This window comes from Poromitra crassiceps (genome assembly GCF_964638095.1).
Source record: "Poromitra crassiceps genome assembly, chromosome: 8".
Lineage (NCBI taxonomy): Eukaryota > Metazoa > Chordata > Actinopteri > Beryciformes > Melamphaidae > Poromitra > Poromitra crassiceps.
The window spans coordinates 6,724,003-6,746,908 of NC_139629.1; the positions used below are offsets into that span (position 1 = coordinate 6,724,003).

Genomic DNA, 22,906 nt, shown 5'->3' on the forward strand with positions numbered 1-22,906 from the left:
AAAAGGATAACATTTCGAATTTTGGACCATTTACACCAGGGGTCGGCAACCTTTTTGATATGAAGTGCCATTTTCAATTTTGCTTGTCAATCAGTGTGCCACACCAAGATTAATGAATCGCACATCAACATTTAACGTTGTTCCTTCCAAAATCAGGACATGGAAGTATACACAGCACGAGCACGGTCCTTCTCTGTCTTGCTCGCTGGCATTTTTCATCTGCTTTCTGCTGCCGGCAGAGCAATCTAGTAAGAGAGTGGCATCTTACTGCTCTGCTGCTGCCATGGAAGGCAACCGATCAGAGGCAGAGAGTGAGTCACTCCGGTAAATATCCTAAATAACATGCTGCGCAATTGCAAATGGCTGTGAAGTAGGTCATTTGACAGGGCACTTCAACATTTCTACGAAAAATCTCAATTGCGCACTTATTGCTGCTGTGCGCTGCCGTGCCAGTGGTTAACCCTTCGCGTGCCAGAGGTGGCACCCGTGCCATAGGTTGCTGACCCCTGATTTACACTGACTTCAATGCAGTTTAAATTATTTTTCGGGATGGTTCCAGGGCAGCGATGTCATTCTGCTGCTGCTGTTATTTTGGTGAAAGTAATGCAGAAGTAGTGTCATAAGTAATGAGTTACTCTACACACACAGTAATATTGCAAAGTAACTTATTACTTTCAAATGAAAGTAACTAGTAATATGTAGTATATTACATTTTGAAAGTAACTTGCACAACACTGCTCCCCACACACACCCCGGGTGGCTGCCAGAAAAGAAACCCTGAGAAAACCCCTTCAAGCCCTTTTTTTGCCTCTGGCTCTTTCTGCTTCTCTTTCTCTCTCTCTCTCGCTCCGTCATTTCTTTCATCCTCAGCTCCCATCTTTCTACCCTCATTTCCTCCACTCATCTATTTTTCCTTTCCTTTTTCTTTCCCTCCAGCATTTTGTTTTTTAACTAAATGCTAATCAACTTGATCCACTTACTCATCATTTTGATCTCATCTGTTTGGAATGCATTCATAATGACATGTTCTTTTCTGCAACATAACAATGGCAAGTGTGTGTGTGTTTTTGTCAGCGTTTAAATTTTGACATTTTTAAGGAATTACAAGAAGTCTCTGTTCATTCAGATGTAGAGGTATGTGCGTGCAGTGTGTGTGTGTGTGTGTGTGTGTGTGTGTGTGTGTGTGTGTGACTGTGTGTTGTCTCTTTTGCTACAGCGCTGCCTGCTGACCAAGGAGAAATTCTCAGGACAGGCCTGACTCCACACACACACACACACACACACACACACACACACACACACACACACACACACACGTACGTTTAGGCCCAACAGCAGCAAGCAGCTTCAGTAGTTGGTTGATTGGCAGCGTGGGCTAAGCGTGACTGAGCTGTGCCTCTGGCCGTGACTGTGTGGTGACTGTGTGCATAGCTGCAAGAGAGATGAGAGAGAGCAGGGGGAGGGAGGGAGGAGAGGAGAGGAGAGGAGAGAGAGCAGGACAGACATGTACATCTACCAGCTGCTTGTTGTTGGGTTTGGGTTTGGCCATGGTTAGTCATAGCGGTGAAGTGCACTCTACTGAGTGCACTTTTCTACTTTTCTTCATGATTACCTGTGTAGCGTCCGAGAGAGATGGTTCCAAAATGTTGCATATAAAAGAAGCACCATGTCTCATGGCCCCTATGAATGGGAATAGGATGAACTGTTAGTGGGCTTCCTGTGATGATTAACTGCATTATACCTGCGAGCTGAAATGTTCATCAGACCTGTGCACCTATCTACCAGCTAATGGAAATGTAAGATGGAAGTTCAACAACAAGTGGATTGTTTTTCTCATTATTTATGCCCTGTGTTGTGGAAAATCTGCAGAACTCTTGAAAATCCATTCAAAAACTTTTTCTAAAAAGCTTTCCTAAAAAACTTTAGGAACATTTCTTTTAAGGTAATTCAAAAAAAAAAAAAAACAATTTAAATTTAATTCCAGTTTGTGAAATGATGGAGCAGAGCTTTTGCACACCTAAAAACGACAGGTGCATATAGGAAAAGGGCAAGAGCCGAGTGAAGTGAAACGAAGGACTCCTGCACACTGTCTCTTGACTGCTTCACTTGCAATTAAAATGTTTAATAGGCAGAAGAATAACATTTCACAGACTTTCATCAGATTCTTTTTTGGTTTCTGAAATGATTAAACCTAAAAACTGACTTGGTTTATGTCTAATTTCTAGACACATTTCGAAGATGTTTTAATTATAATTATGGTCCGGGCAGTTTAGCTGATGGACCATCATGTATTTATCATTCGTCCTCCTGTTCTTCTCCCTCCTCCTTTCATTTCTTCCTCTTCCTCTTCCTCCTCAAAATGCCTGGCCCCAACACTGCTGTGCAGCAGCTATAATTTACACTTACAATTCATATAATGCAGCATATCATTTCATTTCAATAACACTTGATTAGTATAAAGAGGCAAGAATCTTAAAGGACAAGAAGAAAATGTCATTGCTGTTACATTTAGAGATAGCAACTTGTATAAGATGTCGATTTTCATTATATAGTGATTTATTACATTTGTGGAAGTTATCCAATTTTGAAAACTGAAGATTTTCACCTTCCTGCAAACATAACAAATCCCTGCAAACGTAACAGTTATTACGTTTGTGGGAAATGACGTATTACATTTGGTAGGCCACTGCTATTACGATTATGGTAAACTGATTACATTAGTGGGATTATTACATCATCATCATTAAAAGCTGCAGATTTGTATTCCATTTGTGATTTATTACGTTGGCGGGTCTAACGAGGATAATTTCATCCCAGGCCCGGGCAAGGTACGCGGTGGGCCTGCCAAGAGGCTCTGGGTTATGGGCCCCCTGAGCTCTTGGGCCCCTGGGCCTGGGCATCCCTGACTGTGTGCTTGATGGCGAGCTAACCGGGGGTGACCGGGCCTGTCGGGGAGCGAGCTGTGGCTTTGGCTAATTGGGGCTCCGCTGAGAGGCCAACTCACAACAGGAAGAGGAATGACAGCTCCTACTGCTATGACTGCAGAGAGACAGAGGGGAGAAAGGGACAGAGGGGAGAGAGGGACAGAAGGGAGAGAGGGACAGAGGGGAGAGAGGGACAGAGGGGAGAGAGGGACAGAGGGGAGAGAGGGACAGAAGGGAGAGAGGGACAGAGGGGAGAGAGGGACAGAGGGGAGAGAGGGACAGAAGGGACAGAGGGGATAGAGGGACAGAGGGGGAAGAGGGAGAGAGGGACAGAGGGGAGAGAGGGACAGAGGGGAAAGAGGGAGAGAGGGGAGAGAGGGACAGAGGGGAGAGAGGGACAGAAGAGACAGAGGGGATAGAGGGACAGAAGGGACAGAGGGGAGAGAGGGACAGAGGACTGGTTCCTGCCCTCATGCTATCCCCTCTGTCCCTGGTTCCTGCCCTCATGCTGTCCCCTCTGTCCCTGCCCTCATGCTGTCCCCTCTGTCCCTGGCCTCATGCTGTCCCCTCTGTCCCTGCCCTCATGCTGTCCCCTCTGTCCCTGGTTCCTGGCCTCATGCTGTCCCCTCTGTCCCTGGTTCCTGCCCTCATGCTGTCCCCTCTGTCCCTGGTTCCTGGCCTCATGCTGTCCCCTCTGTCCCTGGTTCCTGCCCTCATGCTGTCCCCTCTGTCCCTGCCCTCATGCTGTCCCCTCTGTCCCTGGTTCCTGCCCTCATGCTGTCCCCTCTGTCCCTGCCCTCATGCTGTCCCCTCTGTCCCTGCCCTCATGCTGTCCCCTCTGTCCCTGCCCTCATGCTGTCCCCTCTGTCCCTGGTTCAGGAGCCCTGCGGTCCCGCTTGTGTTTGTCCTCTGGAGGAAAACGATGTCGCGCGGCTCTAGTCAGCATCGAGGTCCAAATGTGCGCTGACTAACGGTGTTATGCAAGAGGGCCTCAGAGTGGATGTTCTGAATGGTGCCGGGCCGGCTCGCCCTCTGAGTGTTACAAGAATGTTCTGAAACAAAACATGGGGGTGGCTAATATCTGGGCCAGCACCCACCTTAACATCATGACATGGAAAGATTGAAGCAATATCACACTCTAGGTCGTGCCGTCGGCTGTGATTCGGTCATTAATCACAGCCGTGCTGCTGATATCCAGAACAACAGCACGACCTGGAGTGTGATCTTGCTTTTCTACAACAGTTGGTAAACGTCTATTCATCAAGTAATAATATTTAGCAGCCTAATCAAGGTTACATTAGAATACCTGTGAGTGTGATTATAGTATACAGTGATTATAACATAGCGTTCCAGTGCTGCTGTTATACTAAATATTAGCACCCATGGAATGCCTTTTGTCCAATCAAATCGCTCAGCCAGAACTAACTGTTGTGTAAAGGTCCTTACACACATCGGGAGCATTTTTTCCGTGCGATTAATTCGCACGTCAATAATATTTTCCGAACCTATATCAGTCAATGCAACCGTGCATACGGTTGCATTGCCATTGCCGTGCAACGGCGAAGTTTCGCTGAGCGTTATTGCGGCGTTTATTTTTTCGAACCACGGTTGATTTTTCAGAAATTCGCTTCCGACGTGTACACATCTGTGGCTGTGATTGACAGGTGGGTCAAAACTCGCATCGTAATTTCGTGCCGTATATTCGCATCGCTCTTGATGTGTAAGGACTTTAACATTGCATAAATGAAGAAAGGTACTTTACTTCATTGTCTATGGGGATGTTCAAAGATTTAAAACATTCATAAATTGTTTGTCAAAGATCTTTGATACTGAAGTTCCTCTTAATGTCAAACTCTGTGTGCTTGCTATCTATCCGGGGGACTTTGTGCAAACAACAAAACAAGCTAAACTACTGGACTTCTGACTTCTTCAAGCCAGAAGAGCTATTGCACTTTGCTGGAAAAATATGGATGCGCCATCACTAAAAATGTGGAAACGGGAACTTTCTGAATGTATTGGCCTGGAAAGACTAACGTACATTGCTAAGGCTCAAAGGGAAAGATTTTGCTCAGCTCTGGGAGCCATACATGCGTTATATTGGGGGGGGGGGGGGGGGGTGGAAACATTGCATAAATGAGAGGCACTGCCTTTACCTTGGATTCACCAAGCTTCGGCCTACTGCCTCTGCTGTGGCCCCAGCAGCCTAGCTATCACCAGGCTAGCCCAGGTACCACCAGGCTACAGCCCAGCTACCACCGGCTCCAGCCCAGCTACCTCCAGGCTACAGCCCAGCTACCACCACGCTAGCCTGCAGCTAGCCAGCCTCCACCAGCCTCTAGTAGCATCCAGCTAACACCAGGCTCCAGCAGCAGCCATCCAGCTACCACCAGGCTCCAGCAGCAGCCATCCAGCTACCACCAGGCTCCAGCAGCAGCCATCTAGCTACCATCAGGCTCCAGCAGCAGCCATCCAGCTACCATCAGGCTCCAACAGCAGCCATCCAGCTACCACCAGGCTCCAACAGCAGCCATCTAGCTACCACCAGGCTCCAGCAGCAGCCATCCAGCTACCACCAGGCTCCAGCAGCAGCCATCCAGCTACCACCAGGCTCCAACAGCAGCCATCTTCCTCAGCATCCTCGTCTCTGCTCGTCGGCTGCTCCCCCGACAGTTTGCTTTTTTTAATATTTCTAGGATATTTTAACATTGTATCTTTTAGATCCTGGCTGTCTTACCTATCGATTTTAACATAGTGAAAGCTGTGGACATCTGGACATAACACTGTGTTTACAATTCGACACCAGTGTTGCTAGCTGTTTGCTTGGTGTGGCTCGTTTCTAGCCTAGATCCAGGCAGCTCGAGGCTTTTCTACAGCCTGGCAAGGCTCGCCTTCAGCCGGGGCCCAGGTTAGCAGTAGAATGCCCGAGAAACAGCAGAGAACAAGGCAGAGAGGCGCTAGCCCTCCGGAAAACGAAATGGAGGAGATTAAAAAATCTCTAGATTTCATGTCAGCAGAGATCGCTAAAATTGCCGACCAACAAAGCAAAATAATGAATCTGATGGGAGAAGTTCAGTCTCTTAAAAGACTGAACACGGAAAAGGACAAGACCATCAAACTTTTGGAAAGTCGAGTGGCCGACATGGAGCAATATTCCCGCATGAACAACGTCATCATCAGCGGGCTGAAGACCAGGCATCGGTCGTATGCCAGCCAGTGCAGCTACCCCGCTGGAGAACGAGGTTCGTGGACGGCAGGGGGAATCCTCTGAGTCCGAGACGGAATCGCTGGAGCAGCAGGTGGTCGGCTTTTTGGAAAGCAGGGGGATCCCCGTGGACAGGAGCGACATCGAAGCCTGTCACACCCTCCCTACAAAGACCAAAGGAGCTACACCACCGATAATAATTCGCTTTACCAACAGAAAGAACAAGATCGCGATCCTAAAGCAGGGTCGGAAATTAAAAGGATCGGACGTGTACATTAATGAACACCTTACCAAGAGGAATGGTGAGATCGCCAGGCGTGCACGAATCCTGAGAAAGCAAGCCAAGATTCAGTCTACATGGACTGCAAGCTGCAAAGTGTTTATCAAGACAAATGGCACGTCTCCAGAAGAAGAAAAAGTTATGGTCATTAATGATATAAGTGAACTAGACAGATTCGATGTCTGAACGACCTGCGGTGAAGTAGGATCCCTGTATCTAATAGGCTACCTATGGATTTAGCCTACACACACCTATAATGACTGACATGCATCGTTTTACTTTTATACTTTTTTGTTGTTATGATTTTATGATTACTGACATAAGGTTTCATTTTTTCATACCTTGTTTCTGTCTTGATAGATTTATAATAATGGACAAAAGGTTTCAGACCTCTGTGTTGTTAGGGAGCTATTTCTATTTTAGTCTAACTATTCGCTCTTTACTGCCTCTCATGACGTTACTGGATTGCAGTGTCACTGCTGAAAGACGATATATTTTATCAAACTTTATTTCACCTCATTATGGGTTCATACAATCTTAATCTACCGGGCAAAGGCCTGTTGATAGCTCACGTGAATATCTGTAGCTTGAGAAATAAGGTCCCTGATTTATGTATGATAATGAAGACTAATGGTATCCACATTATGGCAATATCTGAAACCCATCTTGACTCTTCTTTTGAGGATATAGAATTAGCTGTGGATGGTTACACACTATTTAGGAAGGATCGAACCAGATATGGTGGTGGGGTAGCTGTGTATGTGCAGAATCATATTCCTGTTAAAATAAGAAATGATTTAATGTTGGATGATATTGAGGCAATGTGGATTCAAGTTCATCTGCCACTGACTAAACCCATACTGGTAGGGTGCTGCTACAGGCCACCTAGCGCCGATATGAAATACCTGGATTCACTCTGTGAAATGTTGGATAAATCTAGTGATGAAAATAGAGAGCTGTATTTTACTGGAGACACAAATATTGACTGGGATGGTTTGTGCCCACTTAAAAAGAAACGTATGTCTGTAGCAAATGCCTGTAACCTCACACAGACTATTACTTTACCTACTAGATCAACTATAAACAAAAATGGTTTAAAATCATCCAAATGCATTGATCACCTTTTTACTAATGTCCCTGATAAATGTACCAAAACTGTATCAATAGCTCTTGGTTTTACAGACCACAACTTAATTGCAATTAAAAGGAAGACTAAGGTCCCAAAAGCACCTAGCTTGATTGTCCATAAAAGGTCATATAAACATTTTAATCAAGAAAGGTTTATAAATGACGTAAAACATGTAAACTGGGCTACTGTATGTCTTGAGGAGGATCCTGAAGTCGCGTTGAATAAATTTATGAGGCTATTTTTGCAAATTGCTGATAAACATGCTCCTGTCAGAAAAACAACTGTCAGGGCGAATGGCGCCCCCTGGATAGGGAATGAGCTTAAAGAACTCATGAAGCAACGTGACGTTGCTAAAAAAAATGGCTGACTCATCTGGTCTTCTCTCAGACATGATGAACTACCGTAAACTTAGAAATCATGTAACTAAAATGAATAGAAGTAATAAAAAAGAATATTATCAGAATAAGATCAATGTCTCCAGAAATGATGGAAAACAATTATGGAAAATATTAAATCAAATTATGGGAAGATCATCATGCCAAACTAATTCTTTTATAGAAGTGAATGGAGTGTATCTGACTAAACCAGTAGAGATTGCTGATTATTTTAATAATTATTTCACAAGTAAGGTTGAAAATCTAAGAGTAAATATGACACCTTCTGACGGCTCCTCCTCATGCACATTAATTGAAAATCATATAATGAAAGGTAAAAGCTGTCAGTTTAATTTTGTGCCAGTCGATATACCTGACATTGAGAAACTGTTGTCATCACTGCCATGTGATAAACCTGCTGGTACAGACATGTTAGACAGCAAACTGTTAAGAATTGCGGCATGCCACGTATCCACTCCTATTTGTTACATCTTTAATAGGAGTTTAACGAACGGAGTCTGTCCCAAGGCTTGGAAGGAGGCAAAGGTCATTCCGTTGCCCAAGGACAAAAAGAAAGAATTCACTGGTACTAACAGTCGACCTATTAGCATACTTCCTGTTCTGAGTAAATTGATGGAAAAAATTGTTTTTAAACAAATTCAAGATTACTTTATTAATAACAGACTGGTCACTAGTTCCCAGCATGCCTATAGACAAGGTCATTCAACTTCAACCGCACTAGCTCAGTTAACTGATGATTGGCTAACACAAATGGACACCAAGAAGATGGTTGGTACTGTCTTACTTGACTTCAGTGCGGCATTTGATGTCATAGACCATGAAATAATGATTTCCAAACTAAGAAAATATGGTTTTAATAGTATGGCACTTGCCTGGATGATGAGTTACTTATCAGGTAGATCACAGAGAGTGTTTTTTAATGGTAGCCTATCGGAACCGAAGTACAATCACTGTGGGGTTCCTCAAGGAAGCTGCTTGGGTCCTTTACTATTTACTATTTTCACAAATGATCTTCCCTATGTTACAACAAACACCAATATGGTAATGTATGCAGATGACACAACATTGTATAGTACTGCCTATACTTTGAACGAATTAGTAAATATTTTAAATCAGGATCTAAACAGGGTGTCAGAATGGGTAAAAGATAACAAACTTGTACTGAATGTTGACAAAACAAAAAGCATTGTCTTCGGTTCCAGGCATATGCTTATTGATGACCCGCAGCTGCATCTGTCAATGTCAGGTATACCCATTGAGCAGGTTAAAAAAACTAAACTGCTTGGTGTGTTTCTGGACAGTCAACTATCATGGTCGGATCATATTGATAGTATTGTATTGAAAATGGGAAGAGGCATAGCCATGGTCAGAAAGTGTTCCACCTACTTGACATCCTTAGTTATGGGTCAAGTCGTTCAGTCCTTGGTTTTTTGTCACCTTCATTACTGTCCTATCATATGGTCAGCAGCAACAAAGTCAGACCTGAACAAACTGCAACTTGTTCAGAACAGAGCTGCTAGACTGGTACTAAATTGTTCAACACGCACCAATATTTCATATATGCATTCGCACCTATCCTGGTTACCTGTTGGAAAAAAACTGATCTGCAGTCTATTAATGTTCTTCAGGAACATTATCATAAATCAAATGCCAGACTACTTTCACAAACAGTTTTTGAAATGTACCAACACTCACAATTATCATACCAGAAATGCAAGCCTTGGTCATTTAACACTTCCTGCTCCCAGAACAAATCTCCTCAAACGCACAGTTATTTATAGATCCATATCATCCTGGAATTCTTTGCCATCTCACATTCATCTCTCACAAAGTAAGCTATCATTCAAGATAGCTGTAAAGAAACACCTCTTGCAGCTGACCACATGACAGGTTTTTTTTTTAATACTATGTTGAATATGATGAAGTTATTGTATATGACCGGAGTTACCATCATCTTAACTCTATGATGTATTTATTTATATTGTAATAGGTTTAGTAATTATGTATTTTTCATGTTTTTTTCATGTTTTCATGTATTTTTTCATGTATTTTTTCATGTTTTTATATTGTATGCTTTTACATGGACCCCAGGAAGACTAGCTGTTGCCCCGGCATCAGCTAATGGGGATCCATTCAATAAACAAACAAAAAAAACCTTTTGTTCTTCACATTCTCATTTCCCATGACACAAATGACACTTTGCAGCCACCACACGAGGTTGTCTTTTCAGAGTGTGTGCTAAAGTCAATGTCATATTGCTGGCACCTCTTACCATATTGTGTGTGTGTGTGTGTGTGTGTGTGTGTGTGTGTGTGTGTGTGTGTGTGTGTGTGTGTGTGTGTGTGTGTGTGTGTGTGTGTGTGTGTGTGTGTGTGCGTGCGTGCGTGCGTGTGTTCATGCTGGTCGGTGCGTGAATGATCCGTGGCGATAGAATAAAAGCATCTGCTGTCACATATACACTGTAGTATAACTTTCTAAATAAAAACCCCTTCCAAGTCCTCGCTTTCACTTTGAAATTGAACTCTTCAACTTTAGAATTGTACAAATGGTGATACTTGGACGCGTGTTCTCTTGGAAGTGCGTGACCTACAGTAGGGCTGGAAGATATGAGTGCGTGACCTACAGTAGGGCTGGAAGATGAAGTGCGTGACCTACAGTAGGGCTGGAAGATGAAGTGCGTGACCTACAGTAGGGCTGGAAGATGAAGTGCGTGACCTACAGTAGGGCTGGAAGATGAAGTGTGTGACCTACAGTAGGGCTGAAGTGCGTGACCTACAGTAGGGCTGGAAGATGAAGTGCGTGACCTACAGTAGGGCTGGAAGATGAAGTGCGTGACCTACAGTAGGGCTGGAAGATGAAGTGCGTGACCTACAGTAGGGCTGGAAGATGAAGTGCGTGACCTACAGTAGGGCTGGAAGATGAAGTGTGTGACCTACAGTAGTGCTGGAAGATGAAGTGTGTGACCTACAGTAGGGCTGAAGTGTGTGACCTACAGTAGGGCTGGAAGATGAAGTGCGTGACCTACAGTAGGGCTGAAGTGTGTGACCTACAGTAGGGCTGGAAGATGAAGTGCGTGACCTACAGTAGGGCTGGAAGATGAAGTGCGTGACCTACAGTAGGGCTGGAAGATGAAGTGCGTGACCTACAGTAGGGCTGGAAGATGAAGTGCGTGACCTACAGTAGGGCTGGAAGATGAAGTGCGTGACCTACAGTAGGGCTGGAAGATGAAGTGCGTGACCTACAGTAGGGCTGGAAGATGAAGTGTGTGACCTACAGTAGTGCTGGAAGATGAAGTGTGTGACCTACAGTAGGGCTGGAAGATGAAGTGCGTGACCTACAGTAGGCCTGGAAGATGAAGTGCGTGACCTACAGTAGTGCTGGAAGATGAAGTGTGTGACCTACAGTAGGGCTGGAAGATGAAGTGCGTGACCTACAGTAGGGCTGGAAGATGAAGTGCGTGACCTACAGTAGGGCTGGAAGATGAAGTGCGTGACCTACAGTAGGGCTGGAAGATGAAGTGCGTGACCTACAGTAGGGCTGGAAGATGAAGTGCGTGACCTACAGTAGGCCTGGAAGATGAAGTGCGTGACCTACAGTAGGGCTGGAAGATGAAGTGCGTGACCTACAGTAGGGCTGGAAGATGAAGTGCGTGACCTACAGTAGGGCTGGAAGATGAAGTGCGTGACCTACAGTAGGGCTGGAAGATGAAGTGCGTGACCTACAGTAGGCCTGGAAGATGAAGTGCGTGACCTACAGTAGGGCTGGAAGATGAAGTGCGTGACCTACAGTAGGGCTGGAAGATGAAGTGCGTGACCTACAGTAGGCCTGGAAGATGAAGTGCGTGACCTACAGTAGAGCTGGAAGATGAAGTGCGTGACCTACAGTAGGGCTGGAAGATGAAGTGCGTGACCTACAGTAGGGCCGGAAGATGAAGTGTGTGACCTACAGTAGTGCTGGAAGATGAAGTGTGTGACCTACAGTAGGGCTGAAGTGTGTGACCTACAGTAGGGCTGGAAGATGAAGTGCGTGACCTACAGTAGGGCTGAAGTGTGTGACCTACAGTAGGGCTGGAAGATGAAGTGCGTGACCTACAGTAGGGCTGGAAGATGAAGTGCGTGACCTACAGTAGGGCTGGAAGATGAAGTGCGTGACCTACAGTAGGGCTGGAAGATGAAGTGCGTGACCTACAGTAGGGCTGGAAGATGAAGTGCGTGACCTACAGTAGGGCTGGAAGATGAAGTGTGTGACCTACAGTAGTGCTGGAAGATGAAGTGCGTGACCTACAGTAGGGCTGGAAGATGAAGTGCGTGACCTACAGTAGGGCTGGAAGATGAAGTGCGTGACCTACAGTAGGGCTGGAAGATGAAGTGCGTGACCTACAGTAGGGCTGGAAGATGAAGTGCGTGACCTACAGTAGGGCTGGAAGATGAAGTGCGTGACCTACAGTAGGGCTGGAAGATGAAGTGCGTGACCTACAGTAGGCCTGGAAGATGAAGTGCGTGACCTACAGTAGGGCTGGAAGATGAAGTGCGTGACCTACAGTAGGGCTGGAAGATGAAGTGCGTGACCTACAGTAGGGCTGGAAGATGAAGTGCGTGACCTACAGTAGGGCTGGAAGATGAAGTGCGTGACCTACAGTAGGGCTGGAAGATGAAGTGCGTGACCTACAGTAGGGCTGGAAGATGAAGTGCGTGACCTACAGTAGGGCTGGAAGATGAAGTGCGTGACCTACAGTAGGGCTGGAAGATGAAGTGCGTGACCTACAGTAGGGCTGAAGTGCGTGACCTACAGTAGGGCTGAAGTGCGTGACCTACAGTAGGCCTGGAAGATGAAGTGCGTGACCTACAGTAGGCCTGGAAGATGAAGTGCGTGACCTACAGTAGGGCTGGAAGATGAAGTGCGTGACCTACAGTAGGGCTGGAAGATGAAGTGCGTGACCTACAGTAGGGCTGGAAGATGAAGTGCGTGACCTACAGTAGGGCTGGAAGATGAAGTGCGTGACCTACAGTAGGCCTGGAAGATGAAGTGCGTGACCTACAGTAGGCCTGGAAGATGAAGTGCGTGACCTACAGTAGGGCTGGAAGATGAAGTGCGTGACCTACAGTAGGGCTGAAGTGCGTGACCTACAGTAGGGCTGGAAGATATGGACCAAAACAATCCTATCTCTGTATCTTTAGGCTGAATGGCGATACACAATATATGCAGTGTTTTCTACTAAGTGGGCTAAATGTTCAGTTGTAAGTCAAAGCTACATGTGAGATGGAGGGCTGCTGGGCAATATGGACAAAATCAAATATCACAATATTTTTTGACCAAGTACCTCGATATCGATATTGCAACAATACTGTAGTAGTAGGGAGGATGACTATTGGTGCTTTTACAAAATATTTACACAACAAGGTTTTTGATCAATAATCATCAGTCATGTGGATATAATGACTAAGTGGGTAAAGGCAAATAATCGAGAACAGCTAGAATAGTTTGGTTAGTTCAGAAAATGACATCACTACTGTAATGCAGCCTTTAAAGCCAGGAAAAGACAACATAATATGTATTTTGGATATGGTAATATGGTACAGTATATTATACCATATTACCATATCCAAAATCTAAGATGATATCTAGTCTCATATCAGGATATCGACATAATATTGATATATTGCCCGCCCTAGCGTGAGCTGACACAGAGACAGAGACAGAGACAGGGTTTTCAGAGACAGAGGACAGAGACAGGGTTTTCAGAGACAGAGACAGAGACAGGGTTTTCAGAGACAGAGGACAGAGACAGGGTTTTCAAAGACAGAGACAGAGACAGGGTTTTCAGAGACAGAGGACAGAGACAGGGTTTTCAGAGACAGAGGACAGAGACAGGGTTTTCAGAGACAGTGACAGAGACAGGGTTTTCAGAGACAGAGACAGGGTTTTCAGAGACAGAGACAGGGTTTTCAGAGACACAGAACAGAGACAGAGACAGGGTTTTCAGAGACAGAGGACAGAGACAGGGTTTTCAGAGACAGATACAGGGTTTTCAGAGACACAGAACAGAGACAGAGACAGGGTTTTCAGAGACAGAGACAGAGTTTTCAGAGACAGAGACAGAGACAGGGTTTTCAGAGACACAGAACAGAGACAGAGACAGGGTTTTCAGAGACAGAGACAGAGACAGGGTTTTCAGAGACAGAGACAGGGTTTTCAGAGACAGAGACAGGGTTTTCAGAGACACAGAACAGAGACAGAGACAGGGTTTTCAGAGACAGAGGACAGAGACAGGGTTTTCAGAGACAGATACAGGGTTTTCAGAGACACAGAACAGAGACAGAGACAGGGTTTTCAGAGACAGAGGACAGGGCAGAGGAAGAGGGCCACAATAGCACCTCTTCCCATCATGTGCCAGGGTGTGAGCATCCACCTGAGCATGACAGCTACAGGCCATGAAACCTCACTCACTGCCAGCATCCAGTGGTTTGTTTGGCAGTCTCTTCCTGTGCATGATCTTGATGTAGTGTTTTCATGCACCACAAGATGGTGCCAAATCTAAACGGAGCTGTCCAACTGCATCTGACCTGTGTATTCGTATACAATAATCTCCACTATAATCAGCTGACTAAAATCATCAGCTTCAACAGTGACTACAGGAACGACATACTTCATGCACGCCTGGATAAAATTAAATCATTCAAAGCGTATTTAGATATTTGGATGTATTGAAACTCAGCTCAGCTAGATATTTGCAAGTTATTTGAGGATAGGGAATTTAAAAGCTTGAATTAATGCCTTCATGAAACTGTAATTGATTTTTGTTTATATGATATATGTGATATGGTTATGGTCTTGAACTGATCTTTCACATTGGACCGTTTGGGACATTTTGAACTATACATCAATATACACACTCATAATAACTCAGCTACCAGCATTCAGGCATCTTCCACAAACTCTTGTTATTGATCATCGCAAACAGGCCAAAAATACAAAAAACACTGCAGAATACAAAACAATTGTATTTCCTGGGTTCTGCTGCCATAGTTGGTTAGGTGTTATATCTAGCGTATGTGAGGTGTTGGACTACGCTTTCAAAATGACAACAAGCGGGTGACATTGCCGCAGACACCCGGGGCCCTCATGCTTGAAACAGTCAAATGTTCTGCTGAACTGAGAAAATCTCTTCTCAGTCTGTAAATCTCATGTAAATCCAACGTAAATTCATATTTATCATCCACAGAACACTTCACCACTCATGTACATATTGTATATATTGACTCGATTTGATTTGATTTGATTGCACTTGCAACCTTGCGATTGCCGTTAGTTATCTTCCTACTTCTTATCCCTGTATATTGATGTGACCGCTACGCTGCATACAGACACTAAGACAAATTCCTCGTATGTAACTTGCATACTGTGGCAATAAAAGATTGATTCTGATTGTGATTCTCTTCTGAAGTGAGATAGCACTCTCGCTGAGTGAGACATCTCTTCTGACAGCATGTATAGTTCACATCGCCCTGCTGCAATCTTGACTCATACTGTGAATGGAGTCTTTCGAGGACGTCAAGGCCCACGACTTGAAATGTGAGAGAATGAGGTAGGGACTGGAATGAGGTAGAGACTGGAATGAGGTAGGGACTGGAATGAGGTAAGGACTGGAATGAGGTAGGGACTGGAATGAGGTAGGGACTGGAATGAGGTAGGGACTGGAATGAGGTAGAGACTGGAATGAGGTAGAGACTGGAATGAGGTAGAGACTGGAATGAGGTAGGGACTGGAATGAGGTAGGGACTGGAATGAGGTAGGGGTGAGAATCCCTGTTGAGTTTCACACTCCATACAGTCCAATAAACCCAATTAGCCATCCAGGCTGTTGTGGACAGCATTCCACACATTCTGCAGGGTGAAGTGCTGTGGGAAAGCATGTCACATTGACCACAATGTTCTCTGGAGGTCCTCTCCCGTTCATCCATAATAAAGGCATCAGGATAGTCTAGATCAGGGGTTGTCAAACTTTTTGGGCTTCAGTACCCTCTTTGCCCAGATTTCTGAATCAGACAACAGTTTTTACATACACATGATTAACCGTGAGGAGTAGGCTTGGGCAGATTTTCTGGAACATTGCGATCTTCGGTAAATATCACGATTTTGAAAATTCAGAGGCTGTCGTGGGGCTCAGTTCAAAAGCCAGGGTGAAGTTTCTGGTATCATATGAACCTAGGAGACCTAACACATCGATGGGTACCAACTATGCCATGCTAGCAGGTGTGTGTGTGTGTGTGTGTGTGTGTGTGTGTGTGTGTGTGTGTGTGTGTGTGTGTGTGTGTGTGTGTGTGTGTGTGTGTGTGTGAACCCTGATCTAGACGGATAAATAGCACTACAGGTAAGAGGAAAAATATACTGTATACTTTTGATTTTGGGCTGAAGTGTCACTTTAAACTAAACAGGGGAGCAGAGCAGGGTATTTTGTCTCATCAAGAAAATGTGCAATGATGTGTTTCTGGATGTGTGTTGCCCTTTTTGAGAGGCAGGACAGCTGAAAATGACTCCTAAACAGCCGTTGTAACAGCGGGGGCGTTCAGGCAGGTGTTACCTGACGTTGTAACAGCGGGGGCGTTCAGGCAGGTGTTACCTGACGTTGTAACAGCGGTGGCGTTCAGGCAGGTGTTACCTGACGTTGTAACAGCGGGGGCGTTCAGGCAGGTGTTACCTGACGTTGTAACAGCGGGGGCGTTCAGGCAGGTGTTACCTGACGTTGTAACAGCGGGGGCGTTCAGGCAGGTGTTACCTGACGTTGTAACAGCGGGGGCCTTCAGGCAGGTGTTACCTGACGTTGTAACAGCGGGGGCGTTCAGGCAGGTGTTACCTGACGTTGTAACAGCGGGGGCGTTCAGGCAGGTGTTACCTGACGTTGTAACAGCGGGGGCGTTCAGGCAGGTGTTACCTGACGTTGTAACAGCGGGGGCGTTCAGGCAGGTGTTACCTGACGTTGTAACAGCGGGGGCGTTCAGGCAGGTGTTACCTGACGTTGTAACAGCGGGGGCCTTCAGGCAGGTGTTACCTGACGTTGTAACAGCGGGGGCGTTCAGGCAGGTGTTACCTGACGTTGTAACAGCGGGGGCCTTCAGGCAGGTGTTACCTGACGTTGTAACAGCGGGGGCCTTCAGGCAGGTGTTACCTGACGTTGTAACAGCGGGGGCCTTCAGGCAGGTGTTACCTGACGTTGTAACAGCGGTGGCGTTCAGGCAGGTGTTACCTGACGTTGTAACAGCGGGGGCCTTCAGGCAGGTGTTACCTGACGTTGTAACAGCGGGGGCCTTCAGGCAGGTGTTACCTGACGTTGTAACAGCGGGGGCCTTCAGGCAGGTGTTACCTGACGTTGTAACAGCGGGGGCCTTCAGGCAGGTGTTACCTGACGTTGTCGTGCTTCTGGATGTAGATCTTGTGAAACATCATGTCCTCCTGCTTGGCGTTAATGTCAGCTTTCATCTCCATGGCAACGTGTCGGGGAAGCACTGAGAGCAGGAGGCGTTCCTGCAGGGGGCGAGGGAGGGTCAAGACGGGTGGAGAGGTGCTTTATTTTGTATGTTACATACTTATTGGCAAAGTTATTAGTTAGTTTATGAGTTTATGGGCTAGAAAGTCACCAGGTTACAAGCACTAGGTGCCATTTTCTCCTCGAAATGAAGATTATAGATTACTGTTATAAATGAAATCTTGAAAAATGAACTCATGATGTGAAAAAGTGTGGGAAAACTAAATAAATTAAGATTTTTGTGATTTTTTTGTTGTTGCATACATTATTACATAGGTGCACTGAATACCCAGGTATGTGAACTAAAATGGAAAAAAAAGTCATTTTTGGCTTCAGCTCGTCTGTAAAGTAATAATTTAATCATTTTCGTTTTGCTACTCTCTGACTACCACTGACTGATGTAACAACATAGTGAGTCAACCTGTATCCAGTAATTGAAAGCTTTTATATCCGCTGTTCTAAACCTCTGTCATACATCTTTCTCTGGAAAGATTCTCTGGTATTTTTATGGTTCTGTCAGCACTGCTGACAAACTGTTGCTGCTCACTCGGCAGCAACAGTTTGTTTGGAATAAAGAGAAAAACGGGGTCGTTAGTCCCCCCCAAAACTTTTCTTCTCCTAATTGCACTTGGCCAATTTCCCCTGCCTAAGTGGTCCGGTCGTTGCTCCACCCCTCTGCCAATCTGGGGAGCGGTAGACTCTCACATGCCTCCTCCAATACATGTGGAGTCACCAGCCGCTTTCTTTTCACCTGACAGCGAGGCGTTTCCCCCGGAGGACGTAGTGCGTGTGGAGGAACACGTTACTCCCCCCAGTTCCCCTCCCCGTTGAAAACAGGCGCCCCAACTGACAAAAGAAGGCGCTAGTGCAGCGACCAGGACAGATCCCTTTCTCTGGCTTCCCACCCGCAGACCATGGCCAATTGTGTCTGTAGGGGGCGCCCCACCCAAGCTGGTGGTAACAACGGGGCTGTGAACTTGCGACCCTCATGTTGGTAGGCGAGGGAATAGACCACTACACCACCCGGGCAGTTAGAGCAGTGACAGCCACCATGGCTGAACAGACAAAGAATGGAGCACCAACTACATACAGAAACTCAAAATAAAGATGTTGCCAAAAAATAAAATAAAAAAATATAATCTCACAATTACCACTTTAATTTAAAGCTTACACACATTGAATCTTGTATTGTCTTCATTATAATGCCCCCCCCGCTTTGAGGGCATCAATCACACCTGCTATGTGTCGCCACAGGGAAATATTGTAAAGTTTGGACTAACTAATGTTAACCATGCAGGCAGTGGAGAAACAGGAGGGAAAGTTTGAAGAAGTTTAGATGCTACTGCTTGGTATAGAGGCAGTATCGCAGGCAGCCAATCAAGAGGCTGTTTGAAATAGAGCCATTGTTGGGCTTTGATTTGATTGGCTCATGGTCGAGAGAGTAAAGTGGCCAGTTATTGTTTCAGACAGTTACTGTCCAGTGTGGCCGGTGGCCCTTATTGATTTTTTAACAATAACAACAATCCTTACTGGAATTTGGCGCATGGCAGGTGCAATTTCAAACGCTCTATCTGCCCCTAGCACCCGCACGCTCTCTCTCTCTCTCTCCCTCACCTGCTGCTGGTTTTCCCTTTGCGAGTGGAGGCGAGCCTGGATGCATTCCCTGGTCTCCTGGAAGGCCTGTCTCTGGGAGCCCTCGGACGGGTAGTGGGTGCAGACGCCCACCATGTTGGCGCAGGAGAAGATGAGCACGTTGGACACTATCTGTGGAACGAGTAGAGGTCAGGATAGGAGGGGTGAATAAAGAGGCAGAGGGGTCGAAAGGAAAGAGAAGGGGAGGAGGAGAAGGAGAGGAGGAAGAGACACAGATTGACAAATTGAATATTCGGTCCACTCCACAATTTATTTGACTTAATAATAATAATAATAAACCCTTTTGAATCACCCAGAACAATGCACCCTGCTGAGAGATTTCATGTCCTTGTGAATATGAATCCTTCTTATGCAGTCCAACCCAAAGTGATTGGTTTAGTGCAGGGGTGTCCAAACTGTATGACAGTGCTGTCATCATTAGGTGAACAGAAAAAATGCTAAATGAACTTGCTTGATGAACCAATACTGTGTGGAGGGCCACATATAGTATGTTTTGAGAGACAAGCCGAGGGCCACTTAAGATCGTTCAAAGGGCCGCATCTGGCCCCCCAGGCCGGACTTTGGACATGCCTGGTTTAGTGGCTCAACAATGACCTCTGTTTTGTAAATATATATTTGTTCATATTGTAAATGTCCGTTTAGCTACCCTCTATCTCTGATTAATATTACACAATAGTGATTTGACCTATATCCAGTTTATGAAGGTGTTTACATCTAGCCTAGGTAAACCCAGCCACCACGTGACCTGCTCTCTCAGTTCCCAGTCACATAGTGACTGAGAACAGGTCTGAGAGCAGGTCACGTGGGGGATGGGTTTACCCAGGCTAGTTTACATCTACTGTACTAAACACCACCTGGTAGCTGTTTCCTGTGAAAAGATCCTCTGCTGGAAGTGAAGTGATGCGTTACATTTTCACAGCAGTTTGTGATGAACAGGAAGAACTGGGTAGCTAGCTAGCATGAGCAGATAGCCGCCATGACTGAACACACAAAGGAAAGAGCGCCACCTACAGAAACTGTATCAACAGAATATCCAAGAAAAAGATCTCACAGTCAAGTTTTAGAAGGATAATATACAGATATCATAGCAAATCTGTCGGAATATTATAGTCCTACCATACAGGTAGGAGATTAAAAGAAAAATAACCTAAAAGTAGGACTGGACGATATGGACAAAATCAAATACTGTATGACAACATTCTTGACCAAATACCTCAATATATCGATATTGTGACAATACAATATTGTAGGGTTGATTATTGGTGCTTTCACAAAATATTTACACAACGATATTTTTAATAGTCATCAGTAATGTGGATATAATGACTAAGTGGGTAAAGACAAATAATAGGTCAGCTGGAACAGTCTGATAAGTTCAGAAAATGACATCACCTTGCTGCAGCCTTTAAAACCATAAACGACACTACTAGACACTAGATCTCCATATTACCATATTATGCCAAATTGAGTCTCATATCACACAATATCGATATAACATGGATGTATTGCCTGGCTCTACCTACAAGTACAGTTCATTGAGGTCACTATAAACTCATGACACACTATAAGTATTTATAATATGTATAGAGGGGATGGGGGGGGGGGGATATCATAAGGTTATAAACTCATGACTGAGTACCAGAGACACCCTGTATGTTGCGGTAGGAGTATAAAAAGGAACATTATAGCGAATCCTTATATGCCTCTGCGTAGACAGCAAGCCTGCCTCTGAAAGCTTTAAATCAAGTGAACAGAGAGAGAGGAGCTGCATGTCAGAGATAGATACAGAGAGATACAGAGAGAAAGAGTTTGGTGTTTCCTCTCCGGCCTGAAGCGTTTCCCCCTCTCTCTGAAAGAACACGGACGTCTGCATCAACTGCAGTCCTGTGCCTCGCCGCTCTGGGCGGGAACAGCGCATCTCAACCGGCACCATGTCTGAACAGCAGAGTAGCACTGCGTGTGTGGATAATGAAAGTCTCGTGAAGACTCAGTGCAGCCATAGAAACTCCTCTGTGTGTGTGTGTGTGTGTGTGTGTGTGTGTGTGTGTGTGTGTGTGTGTGTGCGTGCGTGCATGTGTATGCGTGTGTGTGTGCGAAAGTGTGTGTGTGTGTGTGTATGCGTGTGTGTGTGCGCGTGTGAGCGCATGCGTGCGTGTGTGTGTGTGTGTGTATGTGTGACAGTGAGAGTGTGTGTGTGCATGCGTGCGTGTGTGTATGCGTGTGTGTGTGTGTCAGTGTGTGTGTGAGTGTGTGTGCGCGCGCGTAAAGTTTTTTTAGAGAGAGAGCTTATCACTGAGATTGCTTATGTGACCTGAATACAGAACAAACCGACCAAGTAGTATTGACCTGAGGTATTTGACCTCATCAGAGGTCTTGGACGTGTTTGTTAACTGGCTGGATCAGTCTTGTTGTTGTGAGATGCTTACAAATCACAATCCTGGGCCCCGTTCCAATACCCATACTTCCATACTATTTAGTAGGCAAAAAAAGAATTAGTATGTCCCAATACATAGTATGTCAGATGCAGTATGCCAAGAGTACCAGGATGTTGTACTACATCAGCTCCTATTTCGGAGTATGGATCGATGCATGCTGCGCCAGCCAAACTTCCCCACAATCCTTTGAGCAGCGGAAGTTCTTCTTCTTCTGTTTTATGGCGGTTGGCAAACAACTTTTTGTGCATTACCGCCACCTACTGGAGTTACGTCGCACTGACTGAGCTGCGTGTATAATCCACGCCCACCTCCATGACGCTGTGAACACGTCAATAACTATGATAAAAACACTGACAGAAATATGCACGTTATTATACTGTTAAGAATGAGACTGCATCTAAGTATCATCACATCAGTTTATTAGAAACAACAACATACATTACAATATAACAGCAATTTGATTGTCTGTTCCAATTTTGTAAATGCTTAGTCTGAATTTTTTGTATAATGTACTGTTTGTTATTGCCAGACTTTGTTTATTGAAAAAAAAAAAAAAAAAAAAAAACCTCAAATGTGGCAAGAGTACCTCGCTGCGGACGTCGGCGGAAGTGAGCAAGAGGTCGGAGTTCAGGAAGCTCACGTGACGACAGATGTAGTGTGTCCCAATAGTATGCATTTTGCATGCATGCTACACACTACAATCCATACTTTGTGAGGGCAGCGGCAGTACATACTACAAGAAAGAAGTACAAGTATGGGTATTGGAACGCAGCCCTGATCCCCCGGTGGCAGAGGAGAGGCTTTTTATACCCTCACATGTCTGTCAATGAGGGATCCCAACGTGGCTCTCGGGTAGAATTCCATTCCATGGCTTTTCCATCATTTCCATAACTAAGTCGGAGGAGCACTTCCACGACCTAAAAATGTTCTCCCCTCCTGGCTGCTTTGTTCATGTCTTTCAGTAGAGAAGCAGCAGCCAGTCTGGTTTCCAGCACAGTGAAGCTTGCTGTGGACTGGAGGAGCGAATAATGATGTGGAAAAACATGTCATAAACTAGAGAGCATGTTGCAATGGGATCACAACAGCTGTGATGCCCACAACTTCAAATGAATGTGGGCCAGGGGTGTACATTTTGTGTGTGTGTGTGTGTGTGTGTGTGTGTGTGTGTGTGTGTGTGTGTGTGTGTGTGTGTGTGTGTGTGGGGGGGGTCCCTCCTTGCTCGTCTCACATGCATTTTCATACTCAGCCCTCATTTTGTAAATTGTGTAAAGCTTACTGACTGCATCTTGCTGCATTCGCAGAATCTGTCCACAGACAGACATAAAAACACCTGGCAAAGTACTCCTGTGGTATTTCCTGCTGACAA

At 45.4% G+C, this 22,906-nt stretch overlaps 1 protein-coding gene across 1 annotated transcript in view; it reads right to left on the bottom strand.

The window, feature by feature from the left end:
- Positions 1-22,906, bottom strand: part of adcy5 (adenylate cyclase 5) — a gene marked incomplete at both ends in the record, with an annotated part of 169,361 nt that overhangs the window by 72,478 nt on the left and 73,977 nt on the right. The window contains 2 exons of the mRNA XM_083642258.1: positions 17,330-17,451; positions 19,067-19,216. Of these exons, the coding sequence (XP_083498384.1) occupies positions 17,330-17,451; positions 19,067-19,216 (272 nt within the window). The remainder of the gene's footprint in view (positions 1-17,329; positions 17,452-19,066; positions 19,217-22,906) is intronic.